At 25.7% G+C, this 19,062-nt stretch overlaps 2 protein-coding genes and 1 long non-coding RNA gene across 4 annotated transcripts in view; all 3 read right to left on the bottom strand.

Annotated features, from left to right (window-relative positions):
- Nucleotides 1-2,427, bottom strand: part of LOC111624064 (bombyxin A-2 homolog) — a 6,679-nt gene extending 4,252 nt beyond the window's left edge. Inside the window, exon 1 of the mRNA XM_023366846.1 lies at nt 2,297-2,427. The gene's annotated coding sequence lies outside the window, so the exon portion shown is untranslated. The remainder of the gene's footprint in view (nt 1-2,296) is intronic.
- A 10,459-nt stretch (nt 2,428-12,886) lies between these two features.
- On the bottom strand, nt 12,887-14,483 carry LOC111624063 (tyrosine-protein phosphatase 10D-like). 2 transcript variants are annotated; one of them, XM_023366844.1, is made up of 8 exons: nt 14,344-14,483; nt 14,131-14,272; nt 13,970-14,034; nt 13,780-13,897; nt 13,632-13,712; nt 13,465-13,546; nt 13,273-13,363; nt 12,887-13,010 (listed from the first exon to the last, which is right to left on the bottom strand). In XM_023366844.1, exons 4-8 carry the CDS (start codon nt 13,827-13,829, stop codon nt 12,916-12,918), a joined length of 399 nt encoding a protein of 132 aa, XP_023222612.1. In that variant the 5' UTR covers nt 13,830-13,897; nt 13,970-14,034; nt 14,131-14,272; nt 14,344-14,483; the 3' UTR covers nt 12,887-12,915. The 2 variants fall into 2 exon arrangements, with proteins under 2 accessions (XP_023222612.1, XP_023222613.1); XM_023366845.1 differs by having other exon boundaries at nt 13,632-13,709.
- An 845-nt stretch (nt 14,484-15,328) lies between these two features.
- LOC111624055 lies at nt 15,329-16,656 on the bottom strand. Its single transcript, XR_002756511.1, has 2 exons — nt 16,162-16,656; nt 15,329-15,622 (listed from the first exon to the last, which is right to left on the bottom strand). It is a non-coding gene; the product is annotated as an uncharacterized LOC111624055 (long non-coding RNA).
- Between the last annotated feature and the right edge of the window lie 2,406 nt (nt 16,657-19,062).

The following is a 19,062-nucleotide window of genomic DNA, read 5'->3' as shown; positions in this document are numbered from 1 at the left end:
TTGGATACACGTCTATGGAAAATTAATTTAAAAAATCGATAAAATATATACAATTTTAGAATAAAGCGGGAATTTACAAAAATTATCATTGTTTCAAACACGAAACAAAGATGCAAAATGTGTCATGCTATAGATAAGATACGAAAAATACCTCCTTCCTCTTAAGTGAATCTCATTAATCTCATCTTATCTCTCTTCACAAATTAGTGCTGTTTTCATCAGTATGACTGTTAAGATAATTATTTTAACTAAAACACCTTAATGTATTCATCAGAAATGAGTCTAAACTAATTTATCGTTTATCCATCTCGAGTAATTGCAGTGACATATAAAACTACTTTCTAAAAATTCTTACTACTAATTGTTTCATAGAACATCAATGTGTTTTGTTGTTTATTTTCAGTCGAAAACATAGAAATATTTTGTATAAACAAGCGAATTCCTGTGAGTGTGTAATGTTATTTGTAATCCTCTTCTAGGAATGTTATCTCTATTTCCATTCAAGGAGAGAGAGTGGGGCATAAATAACATATAGTGCACTAAAGTGTATATATTCAAAGTGATTTTAGAACTTATTTAAAGTCAAAATGTAGCTTTATAATATAATAATTTTTCAGAATTATATACATTCTATCCTCTAGGCTCCTGTGCTATGGTACAGTAACAGATACCCATTTCATTCACTAAATGACAATAAGTTTGAAATTATAGGCCCTAAACTACGGATGTTTTAAGATGTAGTTTATGTGTAAATTTGGCCCCAAATCTACCCCAGAAACACAAAACTCCATAAAAATTCGAGCCGTAACGAGACAACAAATTAATTTATGGCTCAGGTAAATGTCTTGAAAATGTTTAGATTAAAAATCGAGTTAACAAAGAAAGATAATCTCTGTTTGTGCACCCCGCTGATACCATACAAAACACCAGAAGCTAGGAAACTAACACAAGAAACATCCTCTTTATTGTTTTGTTTACAGCTTATCAATGCAATTTACGAAGAAAATGTGACGTTTTAATGCCATTAAAAACACTCATTAACGACTTAATTGTGTTCTTTTTTTAATTCAAAAATTCTTTTAATCTTTTCTAATTATGATATACTAAACATAGGATGAGAAAAAACTTCGTAGAGGTTTAGATTTTTTAGAAAAAATCCAAGAAAGAAAACTTTAACTAATAAATCTGTACCTTAATAGTCACTAAGAGTAGATCTTTTTTATCGTATTTTTTGATGGTAATGCCTTAGCAACAAAATTGTTTCTAATTTGAATCAATAAAAAAATCAGACACTATATACTATAAGTAGCATTTTAACAAGAACAAATTAAAATCGCCTTGACTCTTAAAACACAATTAACAGCTACAGAATTTGAGGAAATTTTTTAGATTTTAGAAATGATATTAATACGAAATTTATTATCTAAAAACTTAACAATCAATACAACATTATTGATACAATACAATGTATGTACTGTACTATTGATAATTTGGAAAAGGCAGAGATTTTAGAACACAAAGTAGTATAGTAGAAGGCTTTCCAGTAAAATGAAATTATTATATTCATCATCAAAATAACTAATGCTGTTTATTAAAAAAATATAAAGCATTAATTTAGAGATTACTTAATGTTTTTAGAATAGTATTAAAAACACATAGTAATATAGGTCTTTAGAGTAGAGTGTCATTTTTAGATTCTAAAAATAGCATTAATAGAATTAATAACTTACGAGCAACTTAATATACTGTTGACAGAAAGAACAAGTTATTAAAACATCAAAACACAGAGTTAACGAAAGTTTTTAGATTCAGAAATTAACATTAACATATATATATATTTATCATCAAAAAAACTTACGAGTTGATGACAAAATACCGTATCTTAATTCAGAAAAGACCGATTTTTTAGAGAATAATATCTAAAAATCAGATTACTGAAAGACAAAAGTGAAAGCTTTTTAGATTTTAAAAAGTAATATTAATATATATATATTATCATAAGAAAATTTGCGAGTAACACTCAATTAACACGCTATACTAATTAGAAAAGATTGAGTTTTTAGTATAATTAACAAAAATACAACGAATAACAAAAGAATTCAGAGTGAAATGAAAGTTTTCAGATACTAAAAATAACACGAATATATATACTTATCATTAAAAAAGAAAAACTTATATGCGACATGGCATATAATTGACAGGCTAGAAGATATTAATTTAGAAAAAAACAGATTTGATTTTTTTAGAACAATAGGAAAAAAACAGAGAACGGCGAAAGTATTATGACGTTGCTTACCTTGTTAGTTTCCTTTTTGTGTGTGTGTTTTTTGAGACACTTGTTATTGACACGAAGGGAGATGCTGAAAGTCTAGCTATGTCAGTGCAACTACTCACTTTTATACGTTGAGGTGGCGCTGTAAAATGCTCCTGTATTTTTTTTTTTATTTTGGTGCTTTTTTGTTTTCTTTTTCTGTATAATTTCAGCACAGAATTGTGGGAAGGTTGATCGATGTTGTTATTGGTAATTTATTCGGCCAATCATATAACTTGTAACATTTTAATTTATTTTAATTGTAGTTTTTGAAACGATGATTTTTTTCTGTTTTGGTGAGTTTTAAGAAAAAAAATTTTTTTTTGAAATTTTTTCTATATTTAAACTATTTAAAAATACATATATTTTAAAAGGCAGGATATTTGTTTAACAGGAAATATATTTATATATTGGTATCTATTTAAAAATTATCATTGCATAAAAGTTTATAAAATTTTTATCAATTTGTTTAAAATTATATAAACTTTATTTGATTATCTTCTAAATTTAATTTTATTTTTTGATTTTAAAATAAATATAATTTATTTTGCTTTAAACATTTTTTAAAACTCAAACAAAAATTTATTGTTGCATAAACTTGTAATAATCATCTAAAAACAATATTATCTAATACAATTTATTGTTTCTTTATTCTGAAAATTCTGAAAAACAACAAAAAATTGCTACAGTTTTGTTTTTTAGATAATAATACTATATTATCATCATCTAAAAACTATTTTTATATCATTATTATGAACTGAAAAGTATAATTTCAACTTTCTAAAAGTACAAATATTTAATTATTTTACTTTTTAATAATTACAAAAATATATAAATGCGACTTATAATACTTTACTAAAAAAATTCAACTTATATAAAACAATTCTTTAAAATATATATTTTTAAAAATTCAAGAAATATCACGAAAAATTGATTTTCCAGTTACACAACTTATAATAAATTTATAAAGTAGAAAATTAAATAATTGAATATATAAAAACTTTCCCACAAAAATATTTAAACAAACAAATATGATAAATAATGTAGTTATAATTATTTTTTATAATTATTTTCTTCTAAAATCACACATTATAATGATGAAATATCATAGTATAGGTCAATAAAATTCGGGTTTTTTCATTAAAAACATTACCTGAGTCTACAGTTTTGTTCTGTTTTTAGATAATTACTTTCATTATTTATCTATAAACCGATTTTTTTTCGATAAATTTTTTTCGAAAATAAATGTCATTGGAAAAAGAATTAGCGTTGGAACATAAATAAAATTCACGCAATTTGCTGTAAATATACGTAAATAATAAATTGAATAAATAAATTAAGAATAAATAAAAAGCTTAATTAGATTGGAAAAATAATAAATCTTTTATATAATACATTTATTTATTGAAAAAAACCTTATTTTTATTACTAAAAATATTTCTTTTTTAACATTAGCTTTTCTGAAAACCTCGATTTTATTCATTGGCGCGTGCCTTGTGATAATTAATACGTAATTTTTAGATGTATGATATTATTTGACTTTTTTAAGCTGTTTACAAATGGTTGTTTTAGAAAATAATTATCTAAAAACATATTTATTTATTTATTTTTAATAATTCTTTGATGGTAATTAATTATGATATGTTTATATTCATTGAAAATTTCTTAGAAGATAATTAATAAATTTGGAATCGTGGTAAATTCATTTTAATTAAATTCCATAAAATTTAATTAATTTATCAAATAAATTCATTAATATATTTATTTCAAAAATTTTTATTAAAAGAAAAAAATTTTTAATGATTTTTTTGATGTTTATGAACTTGTTTACTTTATAACTTGGATAACGTTGAAATTTTTTGAAGACTTTTTACAGTTTTGATGTTTAAAATATAAATTAAATGTCACTTTAATTAGCAATAAAAACGATAATTTTTAATTAAAAAATAAAAGAATGCAAAAATTAAATTAAACGAATGTCTTAGAAAATTATATAAATTTTTTAGTTATAATAAATTTTTTGGATATATAATTGATTTTTAGATTAATAAAATATTTAAAAATATTTAATTTTTTTTTTATTTTTTTAAAAATGTGTTACAGGTTTAAATGTAATAAATTGTACTTTTAGAAAATTCATATTTTAAATTTATGCTTTTTAACATTATTTTACAGATGTGTATAAATCTAAAAAAATCTAAATCAAACTTTTATAGATTTAAATGAGTGAAACAAATACATAACAATGTTATAAATGAAATACATAAATTTATAACAAAAAATTTAATTCTTTTTAAAGTTAAATCTAAAAAATTTGTATTTTTAGATTTAATCTGTAATATTTTTTTAGACTTAAATGATAAATTTTAAACAAATTTTTCAACAAAAAACATGAATATTTATCATACGTTTTACTATTAGATCGAAAAGAAATATATATATATATATATATTTCTAAAAAATCAAATTTATCATTTTTCTTTCTTCTACAAAAAAACATTTTTTTCCCTTCAAACCCCCTAAAATACTGAACATAAACATAAACTCACATCTTCATACATTGTTAGAATTATTTAAAATATCCTAAAAAACATCAATAGCTATAAACTGTTATTTTAGAATAACATCAGAGAAAAATGACATTTTATTCAATTTTCATAAACAAATATAACTCGATACTCTTGAAAATATATGATAATGAATTATTGACGTTATTCATTTCTAAAAATATAAAAAAAAAAAACAATGTTTTTCCCTTTCTCTAAGAAATTTATATTTAATAAAAGGTATAGACTGAGTAACCAAGTGAAATGAAAACAATAATTTTAACAAAGAACAAGCAATTTCCGGGTATTTAGATTTGTAAACATGACTAGAGTAGTAAAAGCTATTTGATATCTGTTGTCAACCCATTTCCTTTTTTCTTCTTTCTTTCGATTCCAACAAATCCGAATTAAATCGAAACTTGGTATCACTTTAAGACATTTACATTCTCTCTTAAACAATATTCAATTTGTATATTTTTTAGATATTTTTCGCGATTTTGGATCTTCAAATAGACTACAAGTCAATTTTTTACACGTTATGTATATTTTTAGATATTCAAGTAAACAACACCTGAATACGTTAATACGTTATTCTGTATATATTTTTTTGGATTATTTTTATTCTATACTTTTTAGTTTTTTTAGATTTTTCATATTAATTTTAGATAATTTTATTTACGTATATTTTACATATTTTTAACGTTTCTTTTAGATTTTTAAACACACCGCAAATAAAATTTTTGATATATATATTTTTAGATTTTTCAAATAAGCTAATATATTTTGTGATAATGTTAATTTATGTATTTTTAGGTGATATTTTAAGGTAATTCTTAGATATTCAAATAAGTTTAACGAGTGAATTTTTTATACGTGATTAACACTAACACCGATGTTATTTAAACTTTATAAGAATTATTTTGGTATAAATAACATTTACATTAATGGTATTATTAGACGATCTCATGTGTTTCAGGGTATCAAAAAATATCCAAAAAACCTCGGGTAATGAAGCTATGTGATATACGTTTGTCAGTATCGTAAGAACGACGTGAGCATCAAACTAGTTTCGTTATGGAACTAAACTGTATTTTTTGAAAAAATTATATTATTTTCCAAAAATAAGTTTTTAAGATTAAAAAAAATCATTTAGTTGTCAAAAAATTTAAAAAAAACATAAATTTTTAGACTAAATTGTAAACGTGATCGTAAATTGTTAACGTGGTTTTTATATTCTTATATCCCAATATATACGAGTTTTATAAAGCACTTTATAATAATTAAAATATTTTAATATAAATTTATTTGAAAATGGTGTTTTTAAAATTTAAAGTTTTTTCGTTTATTACATTAAAAATTACAAACATTTAAATGTAAATTTTTTACAATAAATTCAATATATTGTTGAAGATGTTATGTATTAGATTGAAGCGAGGTGAAGAAAAAGAATCGATTATCTCTGCATCCACTGCAATTACAAATTGCAAAAGAACTCGATAAAAATGATTTACGGATCTTAAAAACAATTTAATTTTCTAAATAATTTCTAAAAAAATTTGGAATTTAACCTTTAAAAAAAGCGATTAAAGGTAACTTTAAAGCATTGACACCATTTTTCNTATTAGATCGAAAAGAAATATATATATATATATATATTTCTAAAAAATCAAATTTATCATTTTTCTTTCTTCTACAAAAAAACATTTTTTTCCCTTCAAACCCCCTAAAATACTGAACATAAACATAAACTCACATCTTCATACATTGTTAGAATTATTTAAAATATCCTAAAAAACATCAATAGCTATAAACTGTTATTTTAGAATAACATCAGAGAAAAATGACATTTTATTCAATTTTCATAAACAAATATAACTCGATACTCTTGAAAATATATGATAATGAATTATTGACGTTATTCATTTCTAAAAATATAAAAAAAAAAAACAATGTTTTTCCCTTTCTCTAAGAAATTTATATTTAATAAAAGGTATAGACTGAGTAACCAAGTGAAATGAAAACAATAATTTTAACAAAGAACAAGCAATTTCCGGGTATTTAGATTTGTAAACATGACTAGAGTAGTAAAAGCTATTTGATATCTGTTGTCAACCCATTTCCTTTTTTCTTCTTTCTTTCGATTCCAACAAATCCGAATTAAATCGAAACTTGGTATCACTTTAAGACATTTACATTCTCTCTTAAACAATATTCAATTTGTATATTTTTTAGATATTTTTCGCGATTTTGGATCTTCAAATAGACTACAAGTCAATTTTTTACACGTTATGTATATTTTTAGATATTCAAGTAAACAACACCTGAATACGTTAATACGTTAATCTGTATATATTTTTTTGGATTATTTTTATTCTATACAGTACTTTTTAGTTTTTTTAGATTTTTCATATTAATTTTAGATAATTTTATTTACGTATATTTTACATATTTTTAACGTTTCTTTTAGATTTTTAAACACACCGCAAATAAAACTTTTGCTATATATTTTTTGATAATGTTAATTTATGCATTTTTAGGTGATATTTTAAGGTAATTCTTAGATATTCAAATAAGTTTAACGAGTGAATTTTTTATACGTGATTAACACTAACACCGATGTTATTTAAACTTTATAAGAATTATTTTGGTATAAATAACATTTACATTAATGGTATTATTAGACGATCTCATGTGTTTCAGGGTATCAAAAAATATCCAAAAAACCTCGGGTAATGAAGCTATGTGATATACGTTTGTCAGTATCGTAAGAACGACGTGAGCATCAAACTAGTTTCGTTATGGAACTAAACTGTATTTTTTGAAAAAATTATATTATTTTCCAAAAATAAGTTTTTAAGATTAAAAAAAATCATTTAGTTGTCAAAAAATTTAAAAAAAACATAAATTTTTAGACTAAATTGTAAACGTGATCGTAAATTGTTAACGTGGTTTTTATATTCTTATATCCCAATATATACGAGTTTTATAAAGCACTTTATAATAATTAAAATATTTTAATATAAATTTATTTGAAAATGGTGTTTTTAAAATTTAAAGTTTTTTCGTTTATTACATTAAAAATTACAAACATTTAAATGTAAATTTTTTACAATAAATTCAATATATTGTTGAAGATGTTATGTATTAGATTGAAGCGAGGTGAAGAAAAAGAATCGATTATCTCTGCATCCACTGCAATTACAAATTGCAAAAGAACTCGATAAAAATGATTTACGGATCTTAAAAACAATTTAATTTTCTAAATAATTTCTAAAAAAACTGGAATTTAACCTTTAAAAAAAGCGATTAAAGGTAACTTTAAAGCATTGACACCATTTTTCAAATTTCGTTAATTAAAAAATATTTCTTCTTAAAGATGGACTTTTTAGATATTAAATTTAATTTTTTTTTCGTTCGAATTTTAAAAATTGTTTTCTTTGATTAGAATAAACAGCTAATTTTTACATTGTTGTTGATTACACAAAATGTCTCATTCATGCTAATTAGATAATTTCTTACATGTTTTCGGTTATACAGTTTTTACGGCTTACATCAGATTTTATAAAAAAATATTTAAATTATCATAAAACTGTATCAAAGATCTGAACAATGTTTCATTATTACGAGTGTATTGAGTAGCCATATAACCTGTTTCGTTACATATCTATATCTATATATATCCTCGTTATAATAAAACATGAATGAGTATGTATCGAATGAATTAAGTAATCTATATATATATATCACTCTAATAAGGATGATGATTTTCTTATTTTTAACTCCTCGCCCTATAAGACATTAAGAGAGCCTTTCTACCATGCACACAGTGGGGATGCCAGGCAGTGAGATGGGGTCCAGTACATCCACGACAGACCGCCCACGAAAAATTCCTGGGGCTTCTTGCCTGGATTCGATCCCGGGTTCCCCAGAGCGATAAGGTGACGTCTTAACTGCCTCGTCCATCTGGCTGTTCAAGGATAGTCATTAATGTACTGTACGGTACATATGCTTCATTATAACGACTGTATTAATTCAATATACAAAATCTATGTTTAACTGTAACGATGTTCATTAAAGTATGTAATTTAAGCTTCATTATAAGGAGACGTTTACTGAACTATGTAGTCTTTCACTAAAACGAATACGTATTGACAGAACATACGTAACATATATACACAATTACTCACAATTAATTTATTTTGATTGGGTTTTATGTTAATTATAATTAAAAACTGCCAGCATAAACATAAAAATGAAACGATTATATTCATTTAAATCCAATAAAAGTTGACATAAATCCACCCACACGTCCCAATTTTGAAAGGATTACAAATTTGTTTACAAATAATTCTTGGAATTGTATCTATATATTATCATCATTTGTATATATAAATTTTATCAAGATTCTTCATTGAAAAAAACCCAAAATTTAAATATCAAAAAACTTCATATGCAACATGATCCATTTGTGTCTTTAGAATAGTCAGGATCAACATGTTTATTAGTATTAGCATGTCCTATATAGATGCGGAAGTTCAACATTACTATTGATAAAAAGGTGAAGGTTGTTATCCTTATCTTATTTTTTATCTTGAATTTTATTAGATGCATATAGAAGATTTTTTAGGAAAGGTTCACTCCGTTGTGCCCACAATAAATCTTCCATTTCTAGTGGGATTTTTGAAATTATGCCCACTTCTTCCTAATTTAAGAGTAATGTATAGACAGTTATGTAAATTATTTTAGTACACTTTTAGCTAAATTTTTGAGAAATGTCCTCTTCTTTGTCCTGAAGTTTACTAGATGCATCTAAAAAAATCCTTATTTTAAATATGCATACATTATATGAGAGTAAAACTTCAATTTGTGATTATTTCAAATTAAAAAAATATTGCAATGTATAAAAAATATTGTAAATTATTTCGAGCAACTTTTTATGATAAATATCTTAGGATTTTTTACTACATGCATCTAAAAAATTTTAGAGAAGGTTCCTTCCATTATANTTAGGCTAAAACTCCTAAATAAATCTTACATCTATTTATTGATTTTTTTCTTTGTTAGAAACTGGAAAATTCTAAATGGTGTTTTATCTTTAATTTATATTAATGTTTACCGGAATAATATACAGTCTATGTCCACCCTGAAGTTCCATTCTAAATATTGGTAAAAGAATTTTTGAAATCGGATGAGTAGTTTCGGAGATTACCCCTACATCCAAACTTACAAACATTACCTCTTTATAATATTAGTATAGATAACAGAATTATCTTATTTATGTATATAGTAGTATACGTGGTATAAGTTTTAGTTTATAAGCTGTAATGTAATGTATATAGTCTACATTATGTGTAAAGTAAGCTCTAGACCAGTGTTTCTCAACGGGGGCGATATCGCCCCATATGGGCGTTTTTCCGTGTTGAGGGGGCGATTAGTAACAATTTATATTTTGGGGGGCGAAAAACAATTTACTGGGCGATATAGTAAAACATTATATTAAGAACAATTAGATATTTTATTCGTTATATCGTACAATAATTAAACAAATAACATTATACTAGTCACTGGTCTATTCAATGCAGTACGAATTTGGCGTTAGCCTTGGCCCTCGACATCAGAATTATGAAGTGAAGTGAAGTGAAGGGGGCGATACTAAGTTAAAGGGGGNTTATATTAAGAACAATTAGATATTTTATTCGTTATATCGTACAATAATTAAACAAATAACATTATACTAGTCACTAGTCTATTCAATGCAGTACGAATTTGGCGTTAGCCTTGGCCCTCGGCATCGGAATTTTGAAATGAAGGGGCGATACTACGTAACGGTTTTATTGAAGGGGGCAACGATTCGTTAGAGGTTGAGAAACACTGCTCTAGACAATATAAACCGTATATAAATTAAATCCTACACATAAGCACAATTCTGTACATTTACTTTATACACGATATAACTTTATATGAAATATTTTGTGTCATGTATATACGAGCGAATAAACAAAGATCTAAAACATAAATTGAACAATTCTATAGACGTATTTTTAAACAATGTAAACTCAATATTCTGAACGACTTTAAACATTAAAACGATCAGGAGAAACACTAAAAACTAAACTGTAAACGCATTTGATTCTAAATTGTAAAAGCCTTACTGTCCTTTTTAATTCTAATATTATTTTTAATTGTCTACTTGGACTTAATTTATTAATAGGACATAAGCTGGTGTTTAAAGATTGACACAGCAATGAAAGTTAGTTCAGGAAATAACAAAATTTCTTTATTATATTACCTGTAGTAATAGTTTCTGCTACAGGTAATATAATAAAGAAATTTTGTTCTTTCCTGAACTAACTCTCATTGCTGTGTCAATCTTTAAACACCAGCTTATGTCCTATTAATAAATTAAGTCCAAGTAGACAATTAAAAATAATATGTAAACGCATTTCTTTTAGTAGAAAAATAAGAAATCCAAGTGAAAGTGAGAACACCTGTGTTTACAATACTAGTAAAAAAAATCTGCACAAGGAAGCGAACACGAATTTAAAAAAAGCTGTTGGGACTAGGTGGGCTTCAGATTTGCACCTGTTGTGGTGTGTCGGAAGAAAAGAAACAAGTTCGGGAGGGGTCTAAACCATATATAGATCGCACTGACGAAGGCTTCTTTTTTGTCCATTCAGCCATAAAAAAATAAATCTGTGTGTTGTCTGACTTTTCGCTTTTACTAATGCTATTATCGTATTTGTTTCCGAAGATAGTTTATTCTTTTCTCAGTATCTAGATGTGTCATAAATTGATACATAAAGGACAAGAAGAGACATAAGTTCAAGGTGATCCTTCCATAATAAGAAACTATACTACCAATTAAAAGAAAACAGTTTAGAAGAGTGGGATATTTATTGGTATTTACCTTATTTTGTAAATTGTGATCTTTTCTGTGTAATTAACGTCGTTTATACTTAGTAAATTGTCTGAGAAATTAGTTTTTAAGCAAGTTAATTATGAAATATAATTTACATTTGAAACTTTGTAAACACAAGTACAAAGTTCATTCAATAATCTTGATTTTTCGCATTTGTTTGTCTGGTATCGAAAAATTAAAAATATGGTCAATAAAAGTGGCTCTATATCGAATTATGAAATTTGCTTTATCGATTTAATCACTCGATATAGCGCAATTTAGGTTTAACGTAGGCGTAATACTGTATTTTTAATATCCCGAGTATTTTACGGTAAAACTTCTAAATAAATCTTACATCTATTTATTGATTTTTTTCTTTGTTAGAAACTGGAAAATTCTAAATGGTGTTTTATCTTTAATTTATAGTAAAAAAAATCAAAATTGGCATTAACATTTTTCTTTGATATATATATAAGCCATATATATATATATAAGCCATGTATATATATATATCAAAGAAAAATGTTAATGTCAATTATCAGTAAAATCTTCATTAACTCCGACCCTATTCGAAATATAATACGACTCCCTCTATCTTCCTCCTCTGAACCTTTAACCACCAAAATTTAATAGCATCAATATCAATCACCATAATACAAAAACCACCTAGCAAAATTTCAGAAATTTTCGACAAAAGACATAAGAGTTATTAAGCTACAATGTACGTGAACAAAATCGAGTTACCAACTAAAAACCATCGACGTTTCAAGGTTCCGAGCCCCCAAAAAAATAATATAAAAATATATGCATGTCATTTTTTGACCGATCGCCTCACTTAAGCAGGTTTAAAATTCACTACTTAATATAACGTAATTTAGGTTTTAACACACTTAAGTACACCTAAATCGTAAGCATTTTAGATTAAAAGTAATAAATGTTAGATAAAAATTTATAAATTAAATTGTTAGAAGCTGAGAAATTCTAACAATTTGTTGATTAATTTATAAAAAGGGAGTCATATTTAAGTCTCTAGCTTAATTCATATCGGAATATGTAAAAGATAGTAGATAGATATAAAAAAATACAAAGTGTTTTTTAAAATTAATTCTAAAATTTTTAAAATTACGTTATAAAAATAATTCAAAAATTCAAATTTATCATCAATAAATTTTACACACCAGTATATAACTAGCATTAATATAATCAGAACCAGGTTCATCATCCATTGGAAGTAACTTAACTCTGGAATGGTCAACTAAAAAACGAAAATAAAAGAAAACTCTTACAAAAACACGGTAATAAGTTAATTTAATTGAAATCTTTCATTTAAAATACTGAAATTATCTGTATTTTTTGATTAACTAATAATGTGACAACTTAATCTATAACGGAGATATAAATATTTTCAAATTTATTAAAATTATCAATGAAAAATTAGAGATAATTTGATTAAAAGATACAAATATATTCAAGGATATAGAGATTATAGAGGAGAATATTTTCTAAAAAAATCTTACATGGTAATATATTAATCCATCTATTTTTTAATTTATTTTCTTGCATCTGTGCAGCGCTACAAGAATGACTTGGACTAATAGATTTCAGCTCCTAATTAATCAAAAAATTTCGTTTAAAATTTTAAAAACTTATTAATTATAATCTGTAACATCTAAAAAATATCAAAAGAATAAAAAAGGTAATGTTTTTACTTCAAATTCTTGAGAAAATCTCAGAGCAGAATCTGCCATCATAGCACTAACGTGACTGGCAAATGCGCTTAATTTTACGGGTCTATAAATATAATTATAATTAATTTCCATGATTTTTAAAGAAAAACAGCATTTAAATAAGTCAAAAACATTCATAAATTATCTACCTAGACTTGGTTATAACTGACATAAAACTGATATCATTCGTTTCTGTTGAAGTCTCCATTACGGTCTTCCCAAAAAATCTACTATAAATAATTCAAAAATTACAAATTAATCTAAAAGTTTTATTTAAAAAACACTTCTTATTCTTACTTGATAATTCCAAATTTCTTATAAATAAAAAATCCGGTTACTAATAACATTAAGAACAATAAACTAACAACAACAGCAACTATAATGCCCGATTTTGGTTTCTGAGCTTCTTCGGGTTCTAAAACAAAACAAAAAACGCAGAATTAATAACAAAGAAAGCAAGAACTTCCACAAACTTAATTTTAGATACCTGTTTCTGTACAAATGGGAGGAGTTTCAGCGAATCCTGAGGTTGTATATCCCCTAATTTTGATGCTAAAAGTAAGAATTCAAAGAGTATTATTGTATCATAATTATTATAAATAGTCAGGAAACAATTGGATATTTTGGAATAATGTTTAAATCGCTTACCTGTAACGAAGGCCTGGTCTTAAAGGTCCATTACAATAATCTTTAATCTTATTATTCTTACATCTGTTATCATACCCCAAAGTATAGTTTATCTTGCACGAGTTACTGTCGCCAACTGGTTTACATTTCACAGACTCATTTACTAAAAAATCATTTTCATGCTCAATTTTATTACTTTTAAAAGTTTTAAAAACTTTTAACCATAAATTTTACCATTAAATGGATTCCAAGAATTCGGTGTAGCTTGATATTTAGTACAATTTTTTTCTTTAGTACATTTATACCACGTGGGTAATTTAGTTATATTGAGATTCCCTTGTTCTGGTTTGTCTATTAAAAAAAATTTTTAATATATATATATTGTGATATTTTAAGAATAGTGTAAATAAACAGCTATAAATGTAGCTAACTATAATATCATGCATGTTTTATTAAATTTAATATATCGCTTCAATTTAGGAGTGAATTAGCTTGAAACATGTGATGTTATGGAAGTAAAATTATTTAATAGAGTTTCATCGATTACCTCTTATTTTCATAAAAGTGAAATTAGAATTGCAGAGTTAAGAAAAATATCTGAATAGAAGAATTTAAAATTAGTAACATTCCCAAATTTTTTTGAAATTCATTGGACTCAATTCACTAAATATTTAATAAATTCAATTTTACAATCGTGGCAAGTGCTTGTAACATATTTCAACCAATCAAATGAACGAAATGCAAAAGGATATTACAATTTATTGATAGATAAAAATACTCTAACGTTATTAAGTTTTCTCGCGGATGTGATTGAAATTTTTTCAATATTTCAAAAGAATTTACAAAGTAACGATGTAAATGTTTTAAAAATGGTAGAGTATGGCAGTCAAGTTTGCAGTACAATTAGAAGTCTAGAAAAAAATAATTTACTGGGTGGCTGGTTAACTACTCTAAATAAGGCAATCGAAATTGATGAAAATGGTACGCAAAGATTAAAAAATATTGAATTAATTGAGTACAAGAGACGTAATAAAACTCATAATTTATACGTCTCCGAAAAAAAGATATTTCTGCAATAATTAATGAAACCGTAATGACACTAAGTAATTGTTTAGAAAAGAGAAATTGCATATTAAAGATGTTTTACGGCCTTTCATAAATTTTGATAAAGATGTAAATTTANCTTTGCTAAATTATTTAATTTAAATTTAGAACATACGAGAAGAACTCGTCTGACAAATAATTAATGTGCTCCATTTGCCTTGGCCTTTACTTGTCCACGCGGAAACCTTAAATTCGTACTTTGTATACGGCTCTAAATCGTTTAAAGTCAGGTTTTTCGTCTCTGTATTTTCATTCTTTTCATTCTTGTTTGCTGAATTCTGTGTAAGTTTACAGTAGTTAACTGTGTAATTTATAATATTTCCCACGTATGGAGATGGTTCCCCCCATTTGATAGTAATAGAAGTACTGCTGGAGTTGTGACAACTAACATTTGTTGGAGATACAGGCACTGGAACAAAGAAAATTTCTGAATTTTCTGCAGACCAAAATGAAAACATTTCATTATTTTGCATTAAACTGAGTATACATGCAATTACATTTAGAAGAAAGATGATTATATAAATTTTTAGAGGCAATTCAAATTAGAAATTATCTTTGGTTTTTCCAGTAGAACAACTTATATTGCTCATTAAATATTCACCAACATCTCTTAATAAACTCATAGACATAGAAAGCATAATTCGTAGCGGAGTGCAAATCTGAGGTCAAAAATTTTGCAGAATTTTCATTCCTCCACGTACAGTTATTACTTGCAACACAGGGTTAATTGAACTCATTGCTTTCATTCCAAGTAACATGATATCCATTGATGCTATAATTATGCAATTTGGGGGTTCCTAGGTAACATTCATAGTTCTTGAGTTATACGGGATCAAATTAAGCGAGTAGGGACCAGGAAATTCTGCAATCCATTCAATAAACAACATGCATCGGCCATCGTTAGTTTGGTTAGTGTTAATTTTAATTAGTTCCTATTAATTTAAATACCTGGATGTTTGGTCTTAACTTCAATTTTTTTCTCTGGACTCCTTAAGAGACTTCCATTCCACGTGTTAAATGCAGATAAACTGAATTCATATAATGTCCAAGAACGTAAATTCTCGACTGTCAGAGAAGTGTTACTTGTGTTAAGATGTTCAACTTCAGTGTTCGTTCTGCGTATTACCGTATAACCATTGATGGGTCCGTTGGGATCGGTAGGTTTCTGCCATTGTAATTTCACTTTGTATGGCTCATAAGTAATGTTTCTAAACTTTAATGGCTCACTAGGAGCTAAAATAAACAGTTAAACCAGAAAATGAGTTAAATACCAAAGCTCACTTTAAAAAATTGTTTAATTTAAAACAAAGCAACAAATTCAAGAAGAAATTTACACGGATTTTTAACGTATTAATCTCTTTCACTTTGTTTTCGGAGATTTTAGAAATTACGAATGCGATTATTTTAACAAAAATAATATCAAAATCCCACAACGAAAATTTGAAAAATCGATTATTAAGTAATATTTGAATTTTTAGTTTATAAATTCTTTTAAAAAAGTTACAAAATTCATATTGATTCTTTTGAAATGTCACAATTGAGCAATAAGCGTGCATTTTTTATGTAAAAAATTTAAATTCAATTCTACTCATAGATGGCATTACAAGTACAATTTCTTTTATTTAGAAGTTGATTTTTTGGAGCATCAATATAAATTATTTTCAAAAAGCCCATATATATATATATATATAATTTCAAAACGTGTAAAGATACTCTAAACAACACAAACTTCCAGAAAAAAATCTCAATAAAAAATTTCCTTTTCTGATGATACTCAACCGCATAGAGCATAAAGAGGGGGAGGGAGGGACAGAAAATTTCAATATTTGCAAATTTCAGTGAATGTCTCGTTGAAATTAATCGAATCCACAGTGGCAACTTAGATTTCAAAACAGAAAAAAATTTAATGTCAGATAGAATGATTTGAAAGGACATCGCTCGAAAAATGATTCTCCCTCCCATACGACAGTACATCGAGTCGAATGAGAAGGAATGTAAAGGACTAGTAAGCTATATCAAACAAGTTCTCTTCAACGAGTAAACAAGGTGAAAGATCTTTCTTACGTAAAGCATAACAACCTTTTAGTTATGGCAACATTTTTCACTTCACTATCTCCTTTCAAATGATTGACAGACTTGTTTTTTTCTTTTCTTTTTAGCGAAAATATCAAAAACATCGCTAACAAATGTACTCGGTAAGCATATATTAATCTTACCGATGTGTAAATATGTGATTTGCATTTCTTTTATTTATTTACTCTTCTAAAACCTCTGATAAACGAATCCGAAAAACTTTTTTCATTTTTTGTTAGGGCCTCAGAGCAATTATAACTATACTTATTTAGTTATATATATTTAATAATTAAAATTTATATATATATATGTATTCAAACGATTTAATATCCAGAAGAATATTCGTTATCTAAACACGTCATTTAAAAAAGAAAATAAAAAATTACGTATTATTTCGGATGAAATTTAATTATTCATAATCCGGAAGAAGTAACTACTTTGAATAAAGAATTCTAAGTTTTAATGAATAAAATCATAGAAATTTTTAGAATTTGAAATTAAATAAACATATTTGGAAAAATGTTATACAATTTTCAAATCAAACAGAGATTGCTTGAAAAATTAATTGATATAATTCTTCCTTCGAATTGCAGTCATTGAGAAAAAATAAGTCACTATCCTCTCTAAGAGACTCAAGTTCGCTGCATTCACAAAGTAGTCTAAGTAAAAACTGGAAAATGGCTCATAACAATCCCTACACTTGTCTTTTCTGAAAAAATTTGAATCAATCATAATATAAAACTGTTAGTCTTAGTTGCATATAAAATCTTTTCGCTTTGAAAGGTATTTTTGAATAAATATAGACTTTTGAAAGCGAAAAAGTTAAATTACTCGAATACCAGCTATAAAATTTTGCTTTTTGTATACATTCGTTTTCGTAGCTGATTACGTTGTTACAAATACAGNTATGAAATCGGAAAAAAAAAATTTAAATGTTAGCTCTATCAGTCTGCATGTTTCTAAGTTTTTATGCTAATTTATGTTATTTATTTACGAATAATTTAATTGTAGGCCTAAATGTATAAAGATTTAATTTTGCAGTAGTTTAGAAAAAATTATGCACATGTACAATAAAATCTATGTTGTGTGTTATCCGTTATTATCTTCCGAGTTAAATATACATTTGTTTTAAAACATTTCATGCATTAAAAGAAATTCATATATAATATTAATTAATTAATTAAACAATTAATTTTAACTATTTTGTACCGAAATTTTATGAGTATGACGTGCTCTATATATTCAAAAAATAGCTTGTATAAGTGAAACGAATGAATTTACGTCGCGTATACAATTGTACCTACTATTTAACACACTGCCGGCTCAGTATATTTTCTCTAGTACCCAACCAAAATGTAAGAAAAAATTTGGCTTACTTGATTGGCTTTTCATTTGTAAAAATGTGTCTCAATCTTTACAGTTTATTTTGCATTGAGAAGCTGGTATGCTATGCAAAAAAAAGTCGAAAATAAGTACTGTATGAAACAGTAAAAAACTAAATAAATTTTAATGTGTGAGTGTATTGATTGATTTTACGTCTTGGCATATAACAATATTGCCAATCGAGGGAATGTCTATTAAGATATGGGAAGTATTTTAAGGGAAACTAGTCCCTACTCGCAAAGAAAACTCCGTAAACTTCACCAGCCACTTTGCATGTTGAAACACGATCCTTAGCCGATGAACACTGTTTATGTATAAGTTATTAGTGAACGAAATTTGTCCATTGAAGCATAGAAATTTTTTATATGTTATCGAAAACGTGCCTTCGAAAGC

The sequence above is a fragment of the Centruroides sculpturatus genome, unplaced genomic scaffold (genome assembly GCF_000671375.1).
Source record: "Centruroides sculpturatus isolate CEXI.00-Female unplaced genomic scaffold, Cexi_2.0 scaffold323, whole genome shotgun sequence".
Classification (NCBI taxonomy): domain Eukaryota; kingdom Metazoa; phylum Arthropoda; class Arachnida; order Scorpiones; family Buthidae; genus Centruroides; species Centruroides sculpturatus.
Note: the sequence above shows the minus strand (reverse complement) of the source record. Positions and strands in the feature narration are given on the sequence as shown.